At 44.5% G+C, this 24,820-nt stretch overlaps 1 protein-coding gene across 1 annotated transcript; it reads right to left on the bottom strand.

Moving 5' to 3' along the window:
• Positions 1 to 21,945: 21,945 nt before the first annotated feature.
• LOC141155553 (olfactory receptor 6Q1-like) lies at positions 21,946 to 22,890 on the bottom strand. Its single transcript, XM_073642420.1, has one exon. It carries the CDS (start codon positions 22,888 to 22,890, stop codon positions 21,946 to 21,948), a length of 945 nt encoding a protein of 314 aa, XP_073498521.1.
• Positions 22,891 to 24,820: the final 1,930 nt, after the last annotated feature.

Raw genomic sequence — 24,820 nt, 5'->3', positions numbered from 1 at the left:
TCTCCCATCTATGTTATCTTAATTTTGGGCCCTTTATTGAACAACTCCATACAGACCACGGTTGGCAAGTTAGAACTGTAAGATTCACTACGTGAACCGCTGGTGTTTTGTGGAAAAGCACATGTACACTGCGTTCCAAATTATTATGCAAAAAGTGTTTAGGAGTGATAAGGGAAGAATTTGTTTGTTTGTCAGTTAAACTCATTGATGGTGATGTGTGTCAGGGCTCTTTATATCACTGTAAGCAATTGCAGACACCTGTGCTAATTAGTTTGGCAGGTGTGTCCAATGAAAGGCAAGACTACTTAAGAAGGCTCTCTCACATTATTAAGCAGCCTACATTTTCTGCCAAAATGGGAAAGAAAAAGGATGTGTCGGCTGCTGAGAAGCAACAAATTGTGGAGTGTTTAGGTCAAGGCATGACTACAATCAACATTGTGCGATGATCAGGATGAAGTGTCTTGGCAATCAAGAAGTATGTAGCTGATTCACAGTACACACGTGTGCGTGCTGATAAGGGCAAATTGAGGACTCTTTCCTACAGGCAATTACGTCAGGTTGAAAGAGCAGCGGCAAAAAAGCCTTGTCATAGCAGCAGACAAGTTTTTGAAGCTGCTTGTGCCTCCAACGTCCCCCGAACAACAAGATGCAGGGTCCTTCAGAGGTTTGCAGCTGTGCATACGCCATCCTGTCGACCTCCTCTATCCACTTCACACAAGCAGAAACGGCTCCAGTGGGCCAAACATTACATGAAGACTGATTTCAAAACTGTTTTGTTCACGGATGAGTGCCGTGCAGCGCTCGATGGTCCAGATGGATGGAGTGGAGGATGGCTGGTTGATGGACACCCCACGCAAACACGGCTACAGCGCCAACAAGGAGGAGGTGGAGTAATGTTTTGGGCTGGAATCATGGGGAGAGAGATTGTCGGCCCCTTTAGGATCCCTGAAGGTGCTAAAGATGAACTCCATAATGTATGTGGATTTTCTCAAACAGCACTTCCTGCCATGGTTCAAGAAGAAGAACCGTGTATTTCACAGCAAGATCATTTTTCTGCATGATAATGCACCATCTCATGCTGCACATAAAACATCTGCATCTCTGGCTGATATGGGCATAAAAGGGGACAAACTTATGGTGTGACCCCCATGCTCCCCTGACCTCTACCCCATTCAGAACCTTTGGAGCATCATTAAAAGGAGTGTCTATGATGGCGGGAGGCAGTTCACATCTAAGCAACAGCTCTGGGAGGGTATTCTGTCCTCATGCAAAACAATTGAAGCAGAAACCATCTAAAACCTGACAAATTCAATCGACGAGAGAGTTCAGAAGCTCCTTTCGAACAAGGGGTCCTATGTGAAAATGTAACATCACCTAGAATAAAGTTTTGAGTTGAAAACTGTTTGATTTCAGTTTCTAACAACTGCTAATGCTTATAATTTCAAAAATGACAATTTTTTTGGTCTTTATTAAAATGAAAAGGTTGATCGAAAAGTTTGGGGGATCTAAGAGTGTGGCAACCCAGTAGTCATGATTACTTCGAATTCTGACAATATGAGGGTCATGCTGCAGGTAGTGCAGCAAGAAGGCACTTATGTGTCTTGCGCATCTCGGAGCCCCAAAATTATTTTCCGGGCTAGATGCAGCTAAAAATTATTTTTAATTTTAAATCTGGTGGAGCTTATTATAGATGGCCTAATAGGATCAGTGCTGCACACTGCTACAAAGCCCAAATTATTTTCCAGTCAAGATACAGATAAACATGATTAGTAATTTGAAAGCTTAAAACGGTTGGTAGGGTGATTTTAACCAATCATCAAGCTTTTACTCTCCCCAGGATGACACAGGGGTAGAAAAGTCGTTTCGGATCCATGATTTGTTCATCTTTATGAACGTGAGTCTGTCTACATTATCAGTGGAGAGCCGCGTGCGCTTATCTGTCAGCACACCACCAGCAGCGCTGAACACATGTTCAGACAGAACGCTGGCTGCGGGGCATGACAAGATCTCCAAGGCGTAAGTGGCTAGCTCCGGCCATTTATCCAGATTGGAAGCCCAAAAAGAGCAAGGGTCCAGTGACACAGTCGTGGCTTCAATGTTTACTTGGAGATACTCCTGTACCATCGTCTCTAGGCGTTGACTATGTGTCAGACTTCTTGTCTCCTGTGGCCTTGCAAAGGATGGGCTAAAAAAGTGGTGAAATGATTCCGCAAAATTGATGTTACCAGCAGATACTGTGGTTCTGTTACGGTTTGAGTGCTGAACACTTGACGGTCCCATGGTTGGCAAGTTGGAACTGTGAGATTCACTACGTGCACCACTGGTGTTTTGTGGAAAAGCACATGAAAGATTCTGCAACAGTCTCTGCTGATACTCCTGCATGCGTGCATCCCTTTCTATGGCAGGAATAATTTCGGCAAATTTACTTTTGTACCGGGGATCTAACAGTGTGGCAACCCAGTAGTCAGGATTATTTCTAATTCTCACAATTCGAGGGTCATGTTGCAGGTAGTGCAGCAAGAAGGCACTCATGTGTGTTGCGCATCCAGGAGCACCAAGTCCCTGTTGTGTTGGTGGCGAGGTAACAATCATGCTTCCTTCCTCTGTCCTCTCCCCCCAACCTCGCACAACAGAAATGTGATCAAGATCTCCCTCATCTGATGAGTCTTCCATCAGTTCCTCCTCCACTTCTTCCTGGGCTCCTGCACCTTCCTCACTAGTTTGGCTGCTACCATGCGCCCTGGTAAAACCATCTCCCCCACTCTCACATGCCTGCCGCCTTGGTGCTGCCGACCGTCTGGACCTTGCAGATGTTAGCCCTTCCGCATACAACTCCTCCTCCTCTACTTCCTCCACCTCCTCTTGTGCCACCACCTGACTCCGAATTCTGTTTAACATGTGCTCCAGCATGTAAATCAGCGGAATAGTCATGCTGATAATGGCATCATCAGCACTAAACATCTTCGTCGCCATTTCAAAACTGTGCAGAAGGGTGCATAGGTCCCTGATCTGAGACCACTCCTCCAGCGTGATTTGCCCCACCTCTGGATCTCGTTCGCCCAGGCTATACATCAGAATGTATTGCACCAGGGCTTGTCGGTGCTGCCACAGTCGCTGCAACATGTGCAGAGTTGAATTCCACCGGGTAGGCACATCGCATTTTAGCCGGTGAAGTGGCAGGCCCAACGACTTCTGTAGAGATGTAAGTCGCTGAGCTGCGGGATGCGAACGGCGGAAGTGAGCACACAGCGACCGTGCCCTCTGCAGAAGGCCATCTAGTCTGGGATAGTGGGCTAAAAATTGCTGGACAACCAGGTTCAACACGTGAGCCATACAAGGCACGTGTGTGACATTGCCCCGGCGAAGGGCCGCACCCAGGTTTGCAGCATTGTCGCACACGGCCTTCCCTGGTTTCAGGTCCAGTGGAGACAGCCATTCATGAAATTGGTTCTCCAGAGCTGACCACAACTCCTCAGCTGTGTGACTCACATTTCCCAGACATTTCAAAGTAAAAACCGCCTGATGACGTTGAGCCCTACTGCCAGCATAGTAAGGAGGTGTGCAGGATCCCTTCTGCGCAGTTAGAAAGCTTGTGGCATGACCAGACAGGCTTTGGGTGCAGGTGGAAGACCGAGAGGAGGTTGAGGAGGCAGAAGCAGTGGAGGAACTTTGACATAAAGAGGATTGACGCACAACTCGTGGGGACGGCAAGACTTGGACAGCAGCCCCTTGTCCTGCTGTCACCATAGTTACCCAGTGCCCAGTCAGCGACATGTAACGCCCCTGTCCATGCCTACTCGTCCAAGTGTCTGTGGTGAAATGCACCCTGTCACACACAGAGTTTCTCAAAGAAGCGGTGATGTTGTGTGCGACATGCTGGTGGAGCGCAGGCACACCTTTCTTTGAGAAGTAGTGCCGACTGGGCATCTGGTACTGGGGCACTGCGACGGACATAAGGTCTCGAAAATCCTCTGTGTCCACCAGGCGGAAAGGCAGCATTTCTGTAGCCAAGAGCTTGCAGATGGTGAAATTCAACCTCTTAGCTTTCTCATGGCTAGGAGGAAATGGTCTTTTACTTGTCCACATCTGAGGGACCGAGGGCCGGCTATTGTGCTTAGACGGGGTTGATAAGGGTGTCCCCGGCAAACTGCCGGTCTGTGAGGAAGATGCAGGCGGACATGTTAGGTTGCCTTGATCCAAAGGTGGTGCTATCGATGTCGGACAGCGCTCAACACCAGCTGGTGTTCCCACCTCCAAAGAAAATGATGACCTGCCAATCACGCTGGCTGTTGCGAGTAAAGAGGTGGCAGGTCTGCGCCCCAAAACAGGTGTGACTGCTGTCCCCCCAGTCACAGAAGATGAAGAGGCCGCGGATGCACAAGATATGGCAGACGGTGGTTGGCCCGGCCGGCTAGGCCGCATTGTAGCACACTGAGCTTCCCACTGCAACTTATGCTTCATGTCCATGTGCCAGTTCATGCATGAAGTACTCAAACTATGTATTTTTTGGCCTCTACTTAGCTTTTGCTGACAAATGTTACAGATAACACGAGTTGGGTCATCTTTATCGATCTGAATAAATGCCCAGGCTATGCAAGGCTTAGCACCCATGCGACCTGAAGAGCCACCACGACTTTTGGTGAGAGGCAGAGTTGTGTATGAGGATGCAGTTGTTGACGTGCTTCCAGTACTACGTCTCTGTCCAGAAAGGCGCAACCTGACCTCGTCGTCACTAGCATCTTCCTCCACCTCCTCTGCTGACCTCATCTCTTGGCTGACTGTGGGTTGACAGTAAGTGGGATCTCCAACCTCATCATCATCACCCTGTGTGTTATCACACCCGTCGTCCTCAGAGCCAACCTGTTCCTGCCCTGACAAAAAACTAAAGTTGTCGCTCCAATCAGGTATTTGAGTCTTATCATCGTCTTCCTCATTGTCTCCACCAACAGGAGTTACAGTTTCGGAATGAGGGTCTACATTATGGTCAGAACCTTCTGCGTCTGGTCCTGGATCCGACTCATAAAGATTCTGGGCATCAGTGCAGATCATTTCCTCGTCTGGATTCACAGAAGCGCTGGAGTCGACCTCTGATTCCCAGGCTATAGTATGAGTAAACAGCTCTGCAGACTCAACCATCTGTTCTACCTCATACTCAGACGGGCAGCTGGAGATTTGGGAGCTGTGAGGAAGCAAGTGCGATTTGGGTGACACCTTTGAGGACTGGAGTATTTGTGATGTTGAAGTTGATGTGGAGGAGAGCCCACTTAAAGGAGCACTTGATATCCGTTGAAGCACCTGCTGTTTTTGTGCCTCATCTGGAATTTGTAGCGATTGGCGTGGCCGTAAGAAAGGGATCTTATCACATTGTCCGCTAAAAGAAGTAGACATTTTAGTTTGGCTGGAAGATGATCTTTCTTCTGCAGATGTTACTGTTGCTTTAACACCTACCCCACGGACACAACCTTTTTTCCCCTTCCCAACACGCCTATTCCCCTTTCCACCAGCAGCAGGCCTTTTTCCACTCATTTTGGTGGTTAACTAATTCACAACTCTGGAGTTGTTTGCACAAAAAAACAATGGATGGTAACCGAGCAGAGCTGAGTGGCCAAACTGTGGTATTAGGCCAAAACTATTGGCTGGGTTAGATGCAGAAAAAAATTATATTCAATTTGCAACCTGATGGAGGTCAGTATAGATGGACTAATACAACAAGTCCCACACACAGCTAGAAGCCCAATATTTTTTCAGAGGTAGATGCAGAAAAAAATATATTCAGTTTGCAACCTGATGGAGGTCAGTATAGATGGACTAACAGAGAAAGTCCCACACACTACTAGAAGGCCAAATATTTTTTCAGAGCTAGATGCAGAAAAAAATTATATTCAGTTTGCAACCTGATGGAGGTCAGTATAGATGGATTAATAGAACAAGACCCACACACAGCTAGAAGCCCAATATTTTTTCAGAGGTAGATGCAGAAAAAAATATATTCAGTTTGCAACCTGATGGAGGTCAGTATAGATGGACTTATACAACAAGTCCCACACACAGCTAGAAGCCCAATATTTTTTCAGAGGTAGATGCAGAAAAAAATATATTCAGTTTGCAACCTGATGGAGGTCAGTATAGCTGGACTAATACAACAAGTCCCACACACAGCTAGAAGCCCAAATATTTTTTCAGAGGTACTGTAGATGCAGATAAAAATTATTTTTAATTTGCAACCTGATGGAGGTCAGTATAGATGGACTAATAGGGAAAGTCCGACACACTACTAGAAGGCCAAATATTTTTTCAGAGGTAGATGCAGAAAAAAATATATTCAGTTTGCAACCTGATGGAGGTCAGTATAGATGGACTAATACAACAAGTCCCACACACAGCTAGAAGCCCAAATATTTTTTCAGAGGTACTGTAGATGCAGATAAAAATTATTTTTAATTTGCAACCTGATAGAGGTCAGTATAGATGGACTAATAGAGAAAGTCCGACACACTACTAGAAGGCCAAATATTTTTTCAGAGGTAGATGCAGAAAAAAATATATTCAGTTTGCAACCTGATGGAGGTCAGTATAGATGGACTAATACAACAAGTCCCACACACAGCTAGAAGCCCAAATATTTTTTCAGAGGTACTGTAGATGCAGATAAAAATTATTTTTAATTTGCAACCTGATGGAGGTCAGTATAGATGGACTAATAGAGAAAGTCCGACACACTACTAGAAGTCCAAATATTTTTTCAGAGCTAGATGCAGAAAAAAATTATATTCAGTTTGCAACCTGATGGAGGTCAGTATAGATGGATTAATAGAACAAGACCCACACACAGCTAGAAGCCCAATATTTTTTCAGAGGTAGATGCAGAAAAAAATATATTCAGTTTGCAACCTGATGGAGGTCAGTATAGATGGACTAATACAACAAGTCCCACACACAGCTAGAAGCCCAAATATTTTTTCAGAGGTACTGTAGATGCAGATAAAAATTATTTTTAATTTGCAACCTGATGGAGGTCAGTATAGATGGACTAATACAACAAGTCCCACACACAGCTAGAAGCCCAATATTTTTTCAGAGGTAGATGCAGAAAAAAATATATTCAGTTTGCAACCTGATGGAGGTCAGTATAGGTGGACTAATAGAACAAGTCCCACACACTGCTAGAAGGCCAAATATTTTTTCAGAGCTAGATGCAGAAAAAATTATATTCAGTTTTCAACCTGATGGAGGTCAGTATAGATGGATTAATAGAACAAGACCCACACACAGCTAGAAGCCCAATATTTTTTCAGAGGTAGATGCAGAAAAAAATTATATTCAGTTTGCAACCTGATGGAGGTCAGTATAGATGGATTAATAGAACAAGACCCACACACAGCTAGAAGCCCAATATTTTTTCAGAGCTAGATGCAGAAAAAAATTATATTCAGTTTGCAACCTGATGGAGGTCAGTATAGATGGACTAATACAACAAGTCCCACACACACCTAGAAGCCCAATATTTTTTCAGAGCTAGATGCAGAAAAAAATTAGATTCAGTTTGCAACCTGATGGAGGTCAGTATAGATGGACTAATAGAATGATGCTATGCCCAAAAGATTTTACTTCACTAGGTGCAGTAAAAAAATTGGTATTCTATACACAGGTGGTATATCTTGCAACACAGATAGGCTACTCCACTGACTAACACACTCTGCAATAGGCCAAAAAGGATTAGCTTTGCTAGATTCAGTCAAATGCTGTGAAAAAAACTTGCACAGTACTGGTACAGACCTGCCTGGCAAAAACTGATAGGAACTGATGTAACCTAGTCCTGAAAAGGACTCCAATTGCAATTAGTCTTTACTCCCACAACCTATCTATTTAAGAGCACAGACCTGCCTGATAAAAGTCGTAGGAAATGCTGTAACCTAGTCCTTAAAAGGACTGCAATCACAACTATTCCCTACTCCCAAGCTATCTGTATATTTGTGCGAAAATTGGCTTGAAATTAACAAGGTATAGCGCACACAGCAACAGCGGTGCCGTCTAACACGCAGCTGCAGCAGTGAGAAAATGGTGGCGACGGGGAAAATGGCTTGGTCTTATAGGGCAAGGACATGTGACATACACTGCCAATGACACATGCCCTTGCTTGTGTGAAAAAAAGCACTTCGCTCCGTGTGTGCGCTGCTGATAGGCTGACAGATTGCACCTCCCCACTGTAAATGCGGGAAAGAGAAAAAAAAATGGAGATCTTCATTGTTCCTGCAGAGATCCATCCCCTGCCCCTCCCCCCACCCCGCTGTACACTCAAACTGCGTATTAACATTAATTTTCATCATTAATGAGAAAAAATCCAGTTATGATTTTGGTGCACGAACAGTTATCGAACATAACCTCGAACAGCCGAATTTTTCTCAAATTGTTCGTGTTCGCCGAACGGCTCGAACACCGCCCAAAACAGCTCGAATTTGAGATTGGCGAACAGTTCGAGTAGAACAACGCTCATCTCTACTCCTCAGTGTCTGGCTGTGACGGCATCCAGATGAAACGAGGTCATGTCCAATGAACTCGGCTCACCTCATGCACGTCACTGACAGCGTTGGAAAATTCTCCTGCGCTCAGCGCTTCAGCAGGAGAATTCTCCCACGATGGGATGGCATTGAGATGACAGGCTGGATGGCCTCTGAGCTCTGCCATCCAGCATGCCATCCTTCATAGACACTGCAGAGCGCAGGCATGCTTGCGCTCTGCAGTGTCTCTGAAGGATCACAAGCTGGATGGCAGCGCTCAGCTGTGATCCAGCCTGTCATCTCAATGCCATCCCAGCGTGGGAGAATTCTCCTGCTCAAGCGCTGAGCAGAGGAGAATTCTCCCACGCTGTCAGTGAGGTGCATGAGGTGAGCCGAGTTCATTGGACATGACCTCAGCTCATCTTTATGCCATCACAGCCAGACACTGAGGAGCACAAGCATGCCTGCGCTTCACAGTGTCTGCGGCATGGCAAGCTGGATGGCAGCTTTCGTCTGCTATCCAGCCTGTCATGTGAATGTAGCAGAGCTGGAGCCGTCGTGGGAACCATGGAAAGGTAAGGATGAGGTTGCTTTATTATTTTACTTTTATTGCAGGAGATCGTTGGCTTCAGCTGGAATGGGCGTGACTGTAAGTATGGTTTAATTTAGAACATTAAAGAATTGTGTGTTTATTTCAATTAAAGGACTTTATTCTGGGTGTTTGTGTTTTTTTTTTTAACTTTGACTATGGGGTTAGTAATGGGGGTGTCTTATAGACGCCTCTCCATTACTAACCTGGGCTTGATGTCATCTGGCATTATAAGCTGACATCAACCCCAGCCCTATTACCCCACTGCCACCGCTACAGGGCAGTGGGAAGAGCGAGGCTAAGTGCCAGAATTGGCGCATCCTATGGATGTGCCATTTCTGGGACGGCTGGTGTTTCTAGCCTGGGAGGGGGCCAATATTCATAGCACCCTTCCTGGGCTATTAATATCAGCCTCCAGCTGTCTGCCTAGCCTTTGCTAGCTATTAAAATAGGGGGGACCCCACGTCATTTTTTGGGGGATCCCCCATTTTAATAGCTAATAAAGGCTAGGTATTCAGCTGGGGGCTGATATTAGTAGCCTGGGTATTACCCCCTTCCCAGGCTTCAAACATCTGCCCCAGCCGTCTGCTTAACCTCCGCTAGAGACTAAAATTACGAGGAACCCCACGCCAATTTTTTTTTTTCTAATAAATCCTTTATTTTAACACTAAATGACAAGTACAGTAATCAACACTATCACTGTACTTCTTATATATGTGACTGACATGTTTCTATGTATCTAATCTATGTGTCATGCTCTATTCTTTCTATTCTAAATTGTCGGGTACCGATGCTGAATTGCCGACCGGCTTTTTTAAAGAGAAGGTGCATGAAAACACTATTATTTGTTTTTATAAATCCTTTAACACTAAATGACAAGTACAGTAAGCAACACTGTCACTGTACTTCTTATATATGTGACTGACATGTTTCTATCTATCTAATCTATGTGTGATGCTCTATTCTTTCTGTTGTAAATTGTCGGGTACCGGTGTATGCCGCTGCTGAATTGCCGGCCGGCTTTTTTAAAGAGACGGTGCATGAAAACACTATTATTTTTTTTAATAAATCCTTTAACACTAAATGACAAGTACAGTAAGCTGAGCGCTGCCATCCAGCTTGTCATCCTTCAGAGACACTGCAGAGCGCAGGCATTATGGGAACTTCCGATTCCGGTATTCGATATTCTAAAAGTATCGGAACCCAGTATCGGAACTCCGATACCGCGAATATCGGTCGATACCCGATATTTCAGTATCGCAATGCTCAACACTAGTAAGGATTGAATAAAGTGACACGTGCAGCACAAGGGCTCTTCCTCTAAGGATGAATTCATGACAGGCTTTGAGGATCCATGGCTCCTCTTGCAAGTTGACTAGAAGGAAAGTGACCAGCCATAAAATAGGTGACAACGAGCGAAAGAACTAAAGAGACTGAAATGAGAGAAAGCAAATTAAAATCAAAAATAAAAACAACCAAATTTAAAAACAAGCCACATAAGGACAAAAAATGCAGCACATAAAAACAAGGAAATATTTAGAGAAAAGGTGCAAAACTATATGATTCATTTAGACCATGAGGTGATATCGCATCAAGAATTGTAATCCACCTCACCTCCTTTTGTGCTAATAATTTTTTCCAATTACCCCCCCGAATGCCAAGGTAGACCCTGTCAATACCACTCACCTTCAATGTCGAGGGGTCACAATCATGGAACGTATTTGAAGTGGCTGGGAATGGTTTTCAAATCCTCAAGGGGGTCATTCTCTCTAGCTGCCTTTATATCAAGAACATGTTCTCCTGTCCTCCTACGCAATTCTCTTGTTGTCATCCCAATGTAAATTTTGTTGCAGGGACACTATAAATCACACCAACTGTGTCACAAGATATGGTGTGAGTGATCTTGAACCTACATGAGTTATTAGCATTGGTAAAGATCTTAGTTGATTCAATATTTGGACAGGCTACACATCCGTCACAAGGACGGCAGCCCCATTGTGGGCCCTTAGAGCCGAATAGAAAATGCTTTTTCTTACTTGTTAAACGACTATGAACCAACAAATCCCGTAAGTTCTGGGATCGTCGATAGGTAATTTTTGGATTCTGTGGGATGTAAGGTACCAATGCTTGGTCTAATTGTAAAATTTTCCAGTGTTTCTTAAGTGCAGCCCAAATTTCTCCACTTCTGGCATTAAAAGTAGAGATGAATCTGACTAGGCCCGAGGTTTCAGGTGTTCGTGCTTCATATAGTAGATCCTTCCTTTTGGAGAATTTGGCCCTCCGATAACTGCGTTGGATGATTCTCTCACTATAACAACTGTCACGGAACATATCTTTCAATAGGTTAGCTTGAATCTCAAACTACGTATCACTTGAACAAATGCATCACATTCTAAGAAATTGTCCGGTTGGGATGCTATCAACAAGATTTCTGGGATGCGAGGAAGCGGCAAGAAGGAGAGAGTTCACTGAAGTCGGTTTCCGGTAAACAACCGTTTGAATAAATCCATCCTGATCAATGTCTAGTAGGACATCCAGAAATTCAATTTGATGTCGCCCATGTTTGAAGGTGAGTCTAATATTGAGGTCATTATCGTTCAAGGTAGATATAATAAATGTAAGGGCCTCCTCTGATCCCTGCCACAAGAAAAATACATCATCAATAAAATGACCCCAGTATAGGACCTTATCAATTTGGGGAATGGGATTAGTCATGAACACCTCTCTCTCCCACAGCCCCAGGAACAAATTGGCATAAGAGGGGGCACAAGCTGCCCCTATAGCCATGCCCCGGAGCTGTAAGAAGAAAAAATCATCCATCATTCCTGACTGGTATTTTGAATCATTACAAACTTTCTATTGTTGGTCATCGGAGAAATGGAACAATTATTTGTTTCACTTCACCCGCTGTTAATTGTTTGCTTTAGTAAAATATCATCCATTCTGTTCAACTTTAATGTGCATAAACTCCCTTGAGGCCAAAAATAAACCTTAGATTAAACTTGGCCGATATTGTCGGGATCACCGGACAGTCTGTTGTGAAAGAATGACCTTCAAAGAAATAACATTTTCTTGCTTTCTTTTTACAGTTTATTTTAAGAAATCATTTTGTTTTATTTTACAGATTAAAAAAGGACATAAACAATAAATAACAAGATTTCTTTACATGAATAGTTCACGTGAAGGGCTTGTCTCACCGAGACAAGCTTATGTTATGATCAGCCGATCATCAGATGTTTAAACCCGGACATAAGCTATTTTTGTTAGGGAAGCCATATATGTCTACCCATTTCTCCTCTTATATTAAACTGCATCCCTAAAAATGAATGTCTCTTACTGTACTGTATAAACACTATGGGTCTGACAACTTTCGTTATGTCAAGGAAGTTCTTAAACAAGGGGTCACCTCCATGATTTGAACATAACCTAAATGATCATATGGACAGGAGGTGTCATCATGATGTATCCTGTTAAACACTGTGAGAAAGCAAAAGTGGGAAAACAAAGCAGGGATAAGGTTGGTGCTGTAGATATGAAAGTATATTCCCAGATGATTTATTTCTTCTTAGAAAGTAGGACCATTTGCTGATTAAGTAATACATTGGATACACTGCACACACTGTGCACCAATCTCGCCCAAAGAGAAACGTGCTCCAGATTCATGACTAGTGTTGAGCCACCCCCGTAGTGTTCGAGTTCGGTTCGCTTCGTCGAACACCCGTGTGTTCGCCGAACTGTTCGTCGAACTGTTCGTCGAACACCTTCGAACACCGTTAAAACCAATGGCAGGCAAACAAAAACACATAGAAACACATAGAAAACACCTTCAAAGGTGTCCAAAAGCTGACAAACTGCTCAGAAGACACAACTAACACATGGAAAAGTGACAAGTACATATAGTCATGCGAAAAGAAAAGAGGTGGAGGAGTAAAAGGAGGGGGAGACACAGATATAGGCATGTCATGCCCTTCTAAAATCCAAAAAGTGAGAAGCCGAGACGGCCAGTCCGCTCCTGCCCGTGCCACCTCCGTGTCGCCGGGTTTGTGCCAGAGCCGCGGTGAACCCTGACGGCCAGCCCCCCTCTCCCAATACTGGTGCCTGTCCGCTGGTGGGTCGAGAGAGCCCCCCTGTGGTGGAGGCAGCTCTAAGCTTTTTAATTTAAATTGTCCCTCTAATTTGAATGAATACACTTTAAATCCATTTACAAGGATCTATTGGAGGGCAAGTCTCATGCCAGCAGCCGCGTAATTCCAGCTCCAGTAGCGTCCACTAAAGCTGCTGCAGTTAAAATGCTTTTATAAGGATCGAGCTCGGCTGTCCACCGCAAGGCATCCTAGTGCCAGTCCCAGCCCCTATGCCTTGGGGTGCCTCCTGATGCTCTTCACTAAGTATCCCGTGGTCCCGAAGCATTTCCTTTGAAAAAATTAAGTGTCCAAACTACAGGTGGTGTAGCTTGCTTAACAGCCGGGATAATCCGCTGACTAGCAGACACTGCTACTAGGCACAAAGTATTTCCTGGGCTAGATGCAGTTAAAAATTTGTAAGTAGATACTCTCGTTGGATGCTGAGAAAGCATTCCATAGAGTCTCCTGGCACGCCATATATGATTCTCTTAAAAAGCTTGGGGTAGGGGTCTAGGGGACCCTTTTATAGCCAAAATCACGGCCCTGTATCACAATACGTCACCTAGGCTGAAGATAAATGGAACTGTAGCACCGAGGGCTCGGTTGCTACAGACGTATTGCACCTCACCCAGAGGTGTGATATCTCACTCTCAGATAAGGATGGAGTGTGGATCAGGACCCGACACCTGCATGCATTACACCACATTGCCGTGGGGCAGGGCGACCAATATGCCCCTGAGATGGGCACGATATTCCCTGTCCCTGGCTGGAGTGGGGGGAGGGAACACTGAGGAAGGGGAACCCTGCAGTGCAGGAGCAGGGAGGAAGCAGTTCCTGGGTGCATTGAGAAGGGAGTATAAAAGGTGGGCACCATCTTAGTTCAGTGCAGAGAAGTCTGAGCAGAAGTGGCAGGGAGCAGGGGCTCTGCATGAGCTCTGCTCCGGAGGCGGGCCTAGTAACAGAGGCCCAGGCCTGCAAGAGGGAGAAGGAAGGAAGAGGAGCGGAGAAGGCTCCAGGAACGAGGAATGAAGGGATCCCAGGGGTGCGGACGGGCGAGTCGCAACCGCACGCCCGAATCCACCTGCGTGGAGGGGTCAGGCCAAAGGGGGAGACCGGTCCCCGAACTAGTGGAGGCAGGAAACGACCCTCAGCTAGAAACCGGAGGCTCTGACATTTTATGTGGCGCAGCCCCTTGCTCCACCCGCTAGGAAGGCACCACATAGGGTCAGGGAAACTGGCGCCAAGTTTACCAAGAGGAGGCCCGAGGCAGCCGGACAGAAGTGTTGGTAAGAAAGGCCAGACAAAGGACACACAAAGGGGGTCCTGTGAAGCGCTCCAAAGTTATCTTGGAGTTGTCTGAGCCCCTCACCTGGTGAGCACAGTACGACGTGGGCAGCCGTTACCTGCAGACGTGGTCTGGATAATAAGAACTGTGAGTAAAGGCCCTGAACTGCATCACTGACTCCGTGTCGTTACTGCTGCTGCCCTGCACCATCACCCCCATCCTCCGCATACACTGCCCTGAGGCTATACTCCTCCCGTGGGGAGTTATGCTACGCTCTGCTGCACCCACAACACCAGCCTTAGCGGTCTGCCCTGTAGCGGCGGTTCACTCTGACCGCAATCCACGGGTGGCGTAGTCGGACATTTAAACATCAAAACCACATAAATAGTTCCGCCACTGGTTTGACCGCCCTGAGCCACGGAACCGGATCGCCGCCACGAAGACTACAACCACCAGCATCCACCAAAAAGGGTCCGGCTCCGGGTGTCCCAAGGCCCAGGGGGTGCGTCAGAACATTTTCATCACCTTTCACAATCACCAATGGGACAAGGCAGGGATGTCCTCTGTCCCCTCTCTTATACATCCTAGTGACGGAGCACCTGCTCTCATCAATTCACCATAACCCCAATATTAGGTGGATTGAGGTGGGAGGCACCGAGTACAAGTGCTCTCTATTTGCTGATGATGTCCTAGTATATATCACTCAATCACATATATCCATCCCTGCTATTATGGCTGAAATAGATCACTTTGTTACATGGTAAAATTTTAAAATCAATGCAGCGAAGTCTGAGGCCCTCGATGTCTCCCTCCCTAAATCCATATAGGATTCCATCCAGTCCAATTTTCCCTTTGCCTGGCCCTCACAGGGTATCAAATACTTAGGAATTCCGATTCATAGAGACCTCTCCCATCTATGTTATCTTAATTTTGGGCCCTTTATTGAACAATTCCATACAGACCACGGTTGGCAAGTTAGAACTGTAAGATTCACTACGTGAACCACTGGTGTTTTATGGAAAAGCACATGTAAGATTCTGCAACAGTCTCTGCTGATACTCCTGCATGCGTGCATCCCTTTCTATGGCAGGAATAATTTCTGCAAATTTACTTTTGTACCGGGGATCTAACAGTGTGGCAACCCAGTAGTCAGGATTATTTCTAATTCTCACAATTCGAGGGTCATGTTGCAGGTAGTGCAGCAAGAAGGCACTCATGTGTGTTGCGCATCCAGGAGCACCAAGTCCCTGTTGTGTTGGTGGCGAGGTAACAATCATGCTTCCTTCCTCTGTCCTCTCCCCCCAACCTCACACAACAGAAATGTGATCAAGGTCTCCCTCATCTGATGAGTCTTCCATCAGTTCGTCCTCCACTTCTTCCTGGGCTCCTGCACCTTCCTCACTAGTTTGGCTGCTACCATGCGCCCTGGTAAAATCATCTCCCCCACCCTCACATGCCTGCCGCCCTGGTGCTGCCGACCGTCTGGACCTTGCAGATGTTAGCCCTTCCGCATACAACTCCTCCTCCTCTACTTCCTCCACCTCCTCTTGTGCCACCACCTGACTCCGAATTCTGTTTAACATGTGCTCCAGCATGTAAATCACCGGAATAGTCATGCTGATAATGGCATCGTCAGCACTAAACATCTTCGTCGCCATTTCAAAACTGTGCAGAAGGGTGCATAGGTCCCTGATCTGAGACCACTCCTCCAGCGTGATTTGCCCCACCTCTGAATCTCGTTGGCCCAGGCTATACGTCAGAACGTATTGCACCAGGGCTTGTCGGTGCTGCCACAGTCGCTGCAACATGTGCAGAGTTGAATTCCACCGGGTAGGCACATCGCATTTTAGCCGGTGAAGTGGCAGGCCCAACGACTTCTGTAGAGATGTAAGTCGCTGAGCTGTGGGATGCGAACGGCGGAAGTGAGCACACAGCGACCGTGCCCTCTGCAGAAGGCCATCTAGTCTGGGATAGTGGGCTAAAAATTGCTGGACAACCAGGTTCAACACGTGAGCCATACAAGGCACGTGTGTGACATTGCCCCGGCGAAGGGCCGCACCCAGGTTTGCAGCATTGTCGCACACGGCCTTCCCTGGTTTCAGGTCCAGTGGAGACAACCATTCATGAAATTGGTTCTCCAGAGCTGACCACAACTCCTCAGCTGTGTGACTCACATTTCCCAGACATTTCAATGTAAAAACCGCCTGATGACGTTGAGCCCTACTGCCAGCATAGTAAGGAGGTGTGCAGGATCCCTTCTGCGCAGTTAGAAAGCTTGTGGCATGACCAGACAGGCTTTGGGTGCAGGTGGAAGACCGAGAGGAGGTTGAGGAGGCAGAAGCAGTGGAGGAAAAATGACATAAAGAGGATTGACGCACAACTCGTGGGGACGGCAAGACTTGGACAGCAGCCCCTTGTCCTGCTGTCACCATAGTTACCCAGTGCCCAGTCAGCGACATGTAACGCCCCTGTCCATGCCTACTCGTCCAAGTGTCTGTGGTGAAATGCACCCTGTCACACACAGAGTTTCTCAAAGAAGCGGTGATGTTGTGTGCGACATGCTGGTGGAGCGCAGGCACACCTTTCTTTGAGAAGTAGTGCCGACTGGGCATCTGGTACTGGGGCACTGCGACGGACATAAGGTCTCGAAAATCCTCTGTGTCCACCAGGCGGAAAGGCAGCATTTCTGTAGCCAAGAGCTTGCAGATGGTGAAATTCAACCTCTTAGCTTTCTCATGGCTAGGAGGAAATGGTGTTTTACTTGTCCACATCTGAGGGACCGAGGGCTGGCTATTGTGCTTAGACGGGGTTGATAAGGGTGTCCCCGGCAAACTGCCGGTCTGTGAGGAAGATGCAGGCGGACATGTTAGGTTGCCTTGATCCAAAGGTGGTGCTATCGATGTCGGACAGCGCTCAAGACCAGCTGGTGTTACCACCTCCAAAGAAAATGATGACCTGCCAATCACGCTGGCTGTTGCGGGTAAAGAGGTGGCAGGTCTGCGCCCCAAAACAGGTGTGACTGCTGTCCCCCCAGTCACAGAGGATGAAGAGGCCGCGGATGCACAAGATATGGCAGACGGTGGTTGGCCCGGCCGGCTAGACCGCATTGTAGCACACTGAGCTTCCCACTGCAACTTATGCTTCATGTCCATGTGCCAGTTCATGCATGAAGTACTCAAACTATGTATTTTTTGGCCTCTACTTAGCTTTTGCTGACAAATGTTACAGATAACACGAGTTGGGTCATCTTTATCGATCTGAAAAAATGCCCAGGCTATGCAAGGCTTAGCACCCATGCGACCTGAAGAGCCACCACGACTTGTGGTGAGAGGCAGAGTTGTGTTTGAGGATGCAGTTGTTGACGTGCTTCCAGTACTACGTCTCTGTCCAGGAAGGCGCAACCTGACCTCGTCGTCACTAGCATCTTCCTCCACCTCCTCTGCTGACCTCATCTCTTGGCTGACTGTGGGTTGACAGTAAGTGGGATCTCCGACCTCATCATCATCACCCTGTGCGTTATCACACCCGTCGTCCTCAGAGCCAACCTGTTCCTGCCCTGACAAAAAACTAAAGTTGTCGCTCCAATCAGGTATTTGAGTCTTATCATCGTCTTCCTCATTGTCTCCACCAACAGGAGTTACAGTTTGGGAATGAGGGTCTACATTATGGTCAGAACCTTCTGCGTCTGGTCCTGGATCCGACTCATAAAGATTCTGGGCATCAGTGCAGATCATTTCCTCGTCTGGATTCACAGAAGCGCTGGAGTCGACCTCTGATTCCCAGGCTATAGTATGAGTAAACAGCTCTGCAGACTCAACCATCTGTTCTACCTCATACTCAGACGGGCAGCTGGAGATTTGGGAGCTGTGAGGAAGCAAGTGCGATTTGGGTGACACCTTTGAGGACTGGAGTATTTGTGATGTTGAAGTTGATGTGGAGGAGAGCCCACTTAAAGGAGCACTTGATATCCGTTGAAGCACCTGCTGTTTTTGTGCCTCATCTGGAATTTGTAGCGATTGGCGTGGCCGTAAGAAAGGGATCTTATCACATTGTCCGCTAAAAGAAGTAGACATTTTAGTTTGGCTGGAAGATGGTCTTTCTTCTGCACCTACCCCACGGACACAACCTTTTTTCTCCTTCCCAACACGCCTATTCCCCTTTCCACCAGCAGCAGGCCTTTTTCCACTCATTTTGGTGGTTAACTAATTCACAACTCGGGAGTTGTTTGCACAAAAAAACAATGGATGGTAACCGAGCAGAGCTGAGTGGCCAAACTGTGGTATTAGGCCAAAATTATTGGCTGGGTTAGATGCAGAAAAAAATTATTTTTAATTTGCAACCTGATGGAGGTCAGTATAGATGGACTAATAGACCAAGTCCCACACACCGCTAGAAGCCCAAATATTTTTTCAGAGCTAGATGCAGAAATTTTTTTTATTCAATTTGCAACCTGATGGAGGTCAGTATAGATGGACTAATAGACCAAGTCCCACACACTGCTAGAAGCCCAAATATTTTTTCAGAGCTAGATGCAGAAAAAAATTATTTTTAATTTGCAACCTGATGGAGGTCAGTATAGATGGACTAATAGACCAAGTCCCACACACCGCTAGAAGCCCAAATATTTTTTCAGAGCTAGATGCAGAAAAAAATTATTTTTAATTTGCAACCTGATGGAGGTCAGTATAGATGGACTAATAGACCAAGTCCCACACACCGCTAGAAGCCCAAATATTTTTTCAGAGCTAGATGCAGAAAAAAATTATTTTTAATTTGCAACCTGATGGAGGTCAGTATAGATGGACTAATAGACCAAGTCCCACACACCGCTAGAAGCCCAAATATTTTTTCAGAGCTAGATGCAGAAAAAAATTATATTCAATTTGCAACCTGCTGGACGTCAGTATAGAAGGACTAATAGAACAAGTCCCACACACTGCTAGAAGCCCAAATATTTTTTCAGAGCTAAATGAAGAAAAAAATTATTTTTAATTTGCAACCTGATGGAGGTCAGTATAGATGGACTAATAGACCAAGTCCCACACACCGCTAGAAGCCCAAATATTTTTTCAGAGCTAGATGCAGAAAAAAATTATATTCAATTTGCAACCTGCTGGACGTCAGTATAGAAGGACTAATAGAACAAGTCCCACACACTGCTAGAAGCCCAAATATTTTTTCAGAGCTAAATGAAGAGAAAAATTATTTTTAATTTGCAACCTGATGGAGGTCAGTATAGATAGACTAATAGACCGAGTCCCACACACTGCTAGAAGCCCAAATATTTTTTCAGAGCTAGATGCAGAAAAAAATTATTTTTAATTTGCAACCTGATGGAGGTCAGTATAGATGGACTAATAGACCAAGTCCCACACACTGCTAGAAGCCCAAATATTTTTTCAGAGTTAGATGCAGAAAAAAATTATTTTTAATTTGCAACCTGATGGAGGTCAGTATAGATGGACTAATAGACCAAGTCCCACACACCGCTAGAAGCCCAAATATTTTTTCAGAGCTAGATGCAGAATAAAATTATATTCAATTTGCAACCTGCTGGACGTCAGTATAGAAGGACTAATAGAACAAGTCCCACACACTGCTAGAAGCCCAAATATTTTTTCAGAGCTAGATGCAGAAAAAAATTATATTCAATTTGCAACCTGCTGGACGTCAGTATAGAAGGACTAATAGAACAAGTCCCACACACTGCTAGAAGCCCAAATATTTTTTCAGAGCTAGATGTAGAAAAAAATTATATTCAGTTTGCAACCTAATGGAGGTCAGTATAGATAGACTAATAGAATGATGCTATGCCCAAAAGATTTTACTTCACTAGGTGCAGTAAAAAAATTGGTATTCTATACACAGGTGGTATATCTTGCAACACAGATAGGCTACTCCACTGACTAACACACTCTGCAATAGGCCAAAAAGGATTAGCTTTGCTAGATTCAGCCAAATGCTGTGAAAAAAACTTGCACAGCACTGGCACAGACCTGCCTGGCAAAAACTGATAGGAACTGATGTAACCTAGTCCTGAAAAGGACTCCAATTACAATTAGTCTTTACTCCCACAATCTATCTATTTAAGAGCACAGACCTGCCTGATAAAAGTCGTAGGAAATGCTGTAACCTAGTCCTTAAAAGGACTGCAATCACAACTATTCCCTACTCCCAAGCTATCTGTATATTTGTGCGAAAATTGGCTTGAAATTAACAAGGTATAGCGCACACAGCAACAGCGGTGCCGTCTAACACGCAGCTGCAGCAGTGAGAAAATGGTGGCGACGGGGAAAATGGCTTGGTCTTATAGGGCAAGGACATGTGACATACACTGCCAATCACACATGCCCTTGCTTGTGTGAAAAAAAGCACTTCGCTCCGTGTGTGCGCTGCTGATAGGCTGACAGATTGCACCTCCCCACTGCAAATGCGGGAAAGAGAAAAAAAAATGGAGATCTTCATTGTTCCTGCAGAGATCCATCCCCTGCCCCTCCCCCCGCCCCGCTGTACACTCAAACTGCGTATTAACATTAATTTTCATCATTACTGAGAAAAAATCCAGTTATGATTTTGGTGCACGAACAGTTATCGAACATAACCTCGAACAGCCGAATTTTTCTCAAATTGTTCGTGTTCGCCGACCGGCTCGAACACCGCCCAAAACAGCTCGAATTTGAGATTGGCGAACAGTTCGAGTAGAACAACGCTCATCTCTATTCATGACCTGCCCTGTTCATAGTGGAAATATGGAGCTTTCAAGTGTATGTTAAAAAATGTAAAGATTTTGCTATGATGCTAATGTTTTTAAGGAATGGGAAAATATATGACATTTCCCATGAAATTGTAGCCTGGAAAATGTTGTGCATTTCCAATGCCACATTCTTTTATTTCTTGGATGATAATATGTTATCAATATTACCCAGAACTAAATTATTTTTAGGACCATAAATGTTGTGTTTAGACTTAATAAAATTATTAGGAATACAGGAAATAATGGTGATGACTTGAAATGAGCGAATTTATTGTCAAAAGATCAAGTTTGAGTCTAATTTCCTGAAATTCACGATTCCATGACAATTTGAACACTTTGCTATTTGATTCACGATTCACAAGCATCATCTCCAGTCTTTTCACTATAAGAAAGAACTTCCGGCCGCGATAAGGCTTTCTTTTTTAGGTTGAGATGTCTTGATGTGCTTCTGGAACCTTACAACTCTCAGTGACTGGGCTGCAAGTCCAGCCCTATAATGAAGAGGATGGAGAAAGAAGAAGACTGGACAGCGAGCAGCATGGTGACTAGAAAGGTGAGCTGTAAAGTGAGTATTAGTATTTTTTACATCTTACATTTATTATGCTCCGGGGGTCTTAACAGAAAATGGAGAAAATATGCCTTCTTAGTCGAATGCCAAACAATCCGCTCATCACTAGTGATGATTATTGACAGTTTTAGAGACCCAACTTAGACACTTTTGGTTTCTCAAAGATTTTTTGTAATGCCTGCCTTACATCTTTATTTCTAAGAGTATAAATGATAGGATTGAGCATGGGCGTGACAACGGAATATAAAACAGATATAATCTTATTTGTGGAAAAAGGAGAAGCTGATTTGACTCGGATATATGTAAAACTCATGCTTCCGTAGTAGATACAAACTACGGCCAAGTGAGATGTGCACGTGGAGAACGCCTTGTAACGCCCTTTGGAAGAAGGCATCTTCAAAACTGTCGATGTTATGCAAAAGTATGAGATGAATATAACTAGCATTGAGCTTAGAAGAACAAACACAGATACAATGAGATCTACCATTTCTTTAGGCTTAATGTTCCCACAAGCCAATTTCAATAGTGGAGAAGCATCACAAAAGTAATGATCAATTTCATTGGGTCCACAGAAGTCCAGTTGTGTCAGGAACAAGACTGGAAGGACTGGAGTAAAGAGTCCAGTTAACCAGGAGACAATAAGTAGACATACAACATACTTATCTTGCATTATGATTGTGTATCTTAGAGGATTACAGATTGCTACATAACGGTCATAGGCCATAGCGGCCAGAAGATAACATTCTGCAGCCCCCAAAACTGTGAAAATAAAAAGCTGAGTGACGCAGCCGATATAGGATATCTCCTCATTTCCTGTCATGATGTTGACCAACAAATTGGGGAGTGTGGTACTGATATACCAAACTTCCAAAAAGGAAAGATTTCCTAAGAAAATGTACATAGGTTTCCATAGTTTGGGGTCTTGCAAAACCAGTGCAAGAATTGCCAAGTTCTCCAAGACTGTGAAGACATAAACTAGAAGAAATAAAGAAAAAATGCTTTTCTGGCAATAAGAACAGCTCGAAAATCCTGCAAGGAGGAATGTAGTCACTTTGGTTCCGTTGGACATCATAAAGCTGTAATTATGGTTGTAGAAAATGTTTTCCTGAGGACTTCAGCTTATTGGAAATAAATAATCATGTTTAGCAATGAAAAATATACAGAAATATATCTGAAAAAACTGCAAAAATGTTTCTCTAGAATTCTTGGATATAATATATTGATCATGTATCATCTGTTTGTTAAAAGAAGAGATATACAATACAAAGTTATATTGTGGTACCGTGTTAGCCAGAAAAATCGATGTACGATAAATACTTTTATGCCCAAAAATGACAAAAATATTCTTGGAGTGATACCTTTATTGGCTAACTAGAAAAAAAATATATATGTGCAAGCTTTCAGAGCACAGAGGGTCCTTCGTCAGGCAATATTACAAATTAAATATTTTTGTCATTTTTGGGCATAAAAGTATTTACATTAAAAGAACAGTTAGAAAAAAAGAGGTAGTGACTTGAAGAATCTTTACAGGCAAAACTAAGACATTAGACATTAAACTTGAAAGGGCGGAGCATGACACAGATATTTAAAAAAGCGCCAAATGAATAATCTGTGTTTCATGGTCCTGTTCTTACAAGGGGTTTCCAAGAATCTAATAAAATGACCCCCTTCACGTAACTCAAATGGCAGCCCATCCTAGTCATGTGTCAGGATGAGCTGCAGTTTGAAGAGATGCAGCTTTCTGTGCCTCAACCGACAGAGGAGCTGTATGGTAAGCACATACACTAGTGAGCAGACATTGAAGGGCTGTGACAGGAAAATAAATATATATCCTTGGCTGACTGAGCATGGAGGACTTAGGCTGAAGAAAAAAATCCTTTTTGCTAAGTCGAGATTTATTTCTTCTCCGGTCAAAGCCCTTCTCTGGAAGTTCCAGAATGTCTGCTTATGATAAAGCTCCTCTGTCAATAGAGACACCGGTCTCGGTAGCTGTGTTTCTACAGACTACCGCCTGTCCTGACATATGGGCTGTTGTTTGAATTATGTCATGGGAGCCATTTTATTCTGTTCTCAGAGAACCATTTTAAGGCCCTGACCTATTCAAAAGTGTATTAGTTTTTCTCCGAAGGTTCCTAGTGCACTCTATGGCGAAATGAACACTCTGAGCAAAATGGGCAGACATGCCCTCATCTTCTTTTAAAGTTTTTTGACTGAGTTTAACAAGCTAAAAAGCATAAATATAAACTGTATGTAGACCCATTACTAAAAGTAACTAAAAAATGCCATTTGGAGCCTAAAGCGATATATATATACTTTTAAGCCCTTGTCTTTGTGATTGTTGGTAATCTCAACATTCATACACCTGGTAATGTGAGATTGTCAATGGGCTCTTTGCTATATCAAAAGATTGTGCCTACACATGTATCACATATGTGGTCAAAGACACTCTAATACTACAATAGTGCATTGTATGTAAGCATACAGTACACTGATGAGCAAAAGGGTAACAATGTTTTGAACGTTTGTCTTTCAAGCTCCATATCTCTCTATCCACTAAAGCTTCGAAAGTGAGACTACCATAATTTTATAGACAATCATCTTGGATATCTCATACATAAATTTGACTTGCAACTATTTAGCATATGATTAGTTATGCAGATTCTTGTCACGTTACTGCATTGTTAGTGTTTTGCTCCTGATGGTGGAAAAATCTTTTTCTTCCTGTATACTACATATTACAACCTGTTCTCACATACCCTAGTAGCTCAGTGTGTTATTAGGTTGATTCCCAAACAAATGGTCACTGGTTTGAATTGAGGAGCAGCCATGAAAACGATTTCCCAAGGAAAGAGAAATGGCATCATCCAGCTCATCGATAGCGGTTTCTCGGCCAAGAAAATTGCCAAACTGCATCATGTGAGTGCCATGAAAGTTGGAAAAATATGAGACAAAGTCCATCCATTCAACAGCAAAGAGGTGGACATCCATTCAAAATATCGGAA

The sequence above is a fragment of the Phyllobates terribilis genome, unplaced genomic scaffold (genome assembly GCF_046119375.1).
Source record: "Phyllobates terribilis strain yellow unplaced genomic scaffold, ASM4611937v1 Scaffold_7__3_contigs__length_470593459, whole genome shotgun sequence".
Taxonomy (NCBI): domain Eukaryota; kingdom Metazoa; phylum Chordata; class Amphibia; order Anura; family Dendrobatidae; genus Phyllobates; species Phyllobates terribilis.
Note: the sequence above shows the minus strand (reverse complement) of the source record. Positions and strands in the feature narration are given on the sequence as shown.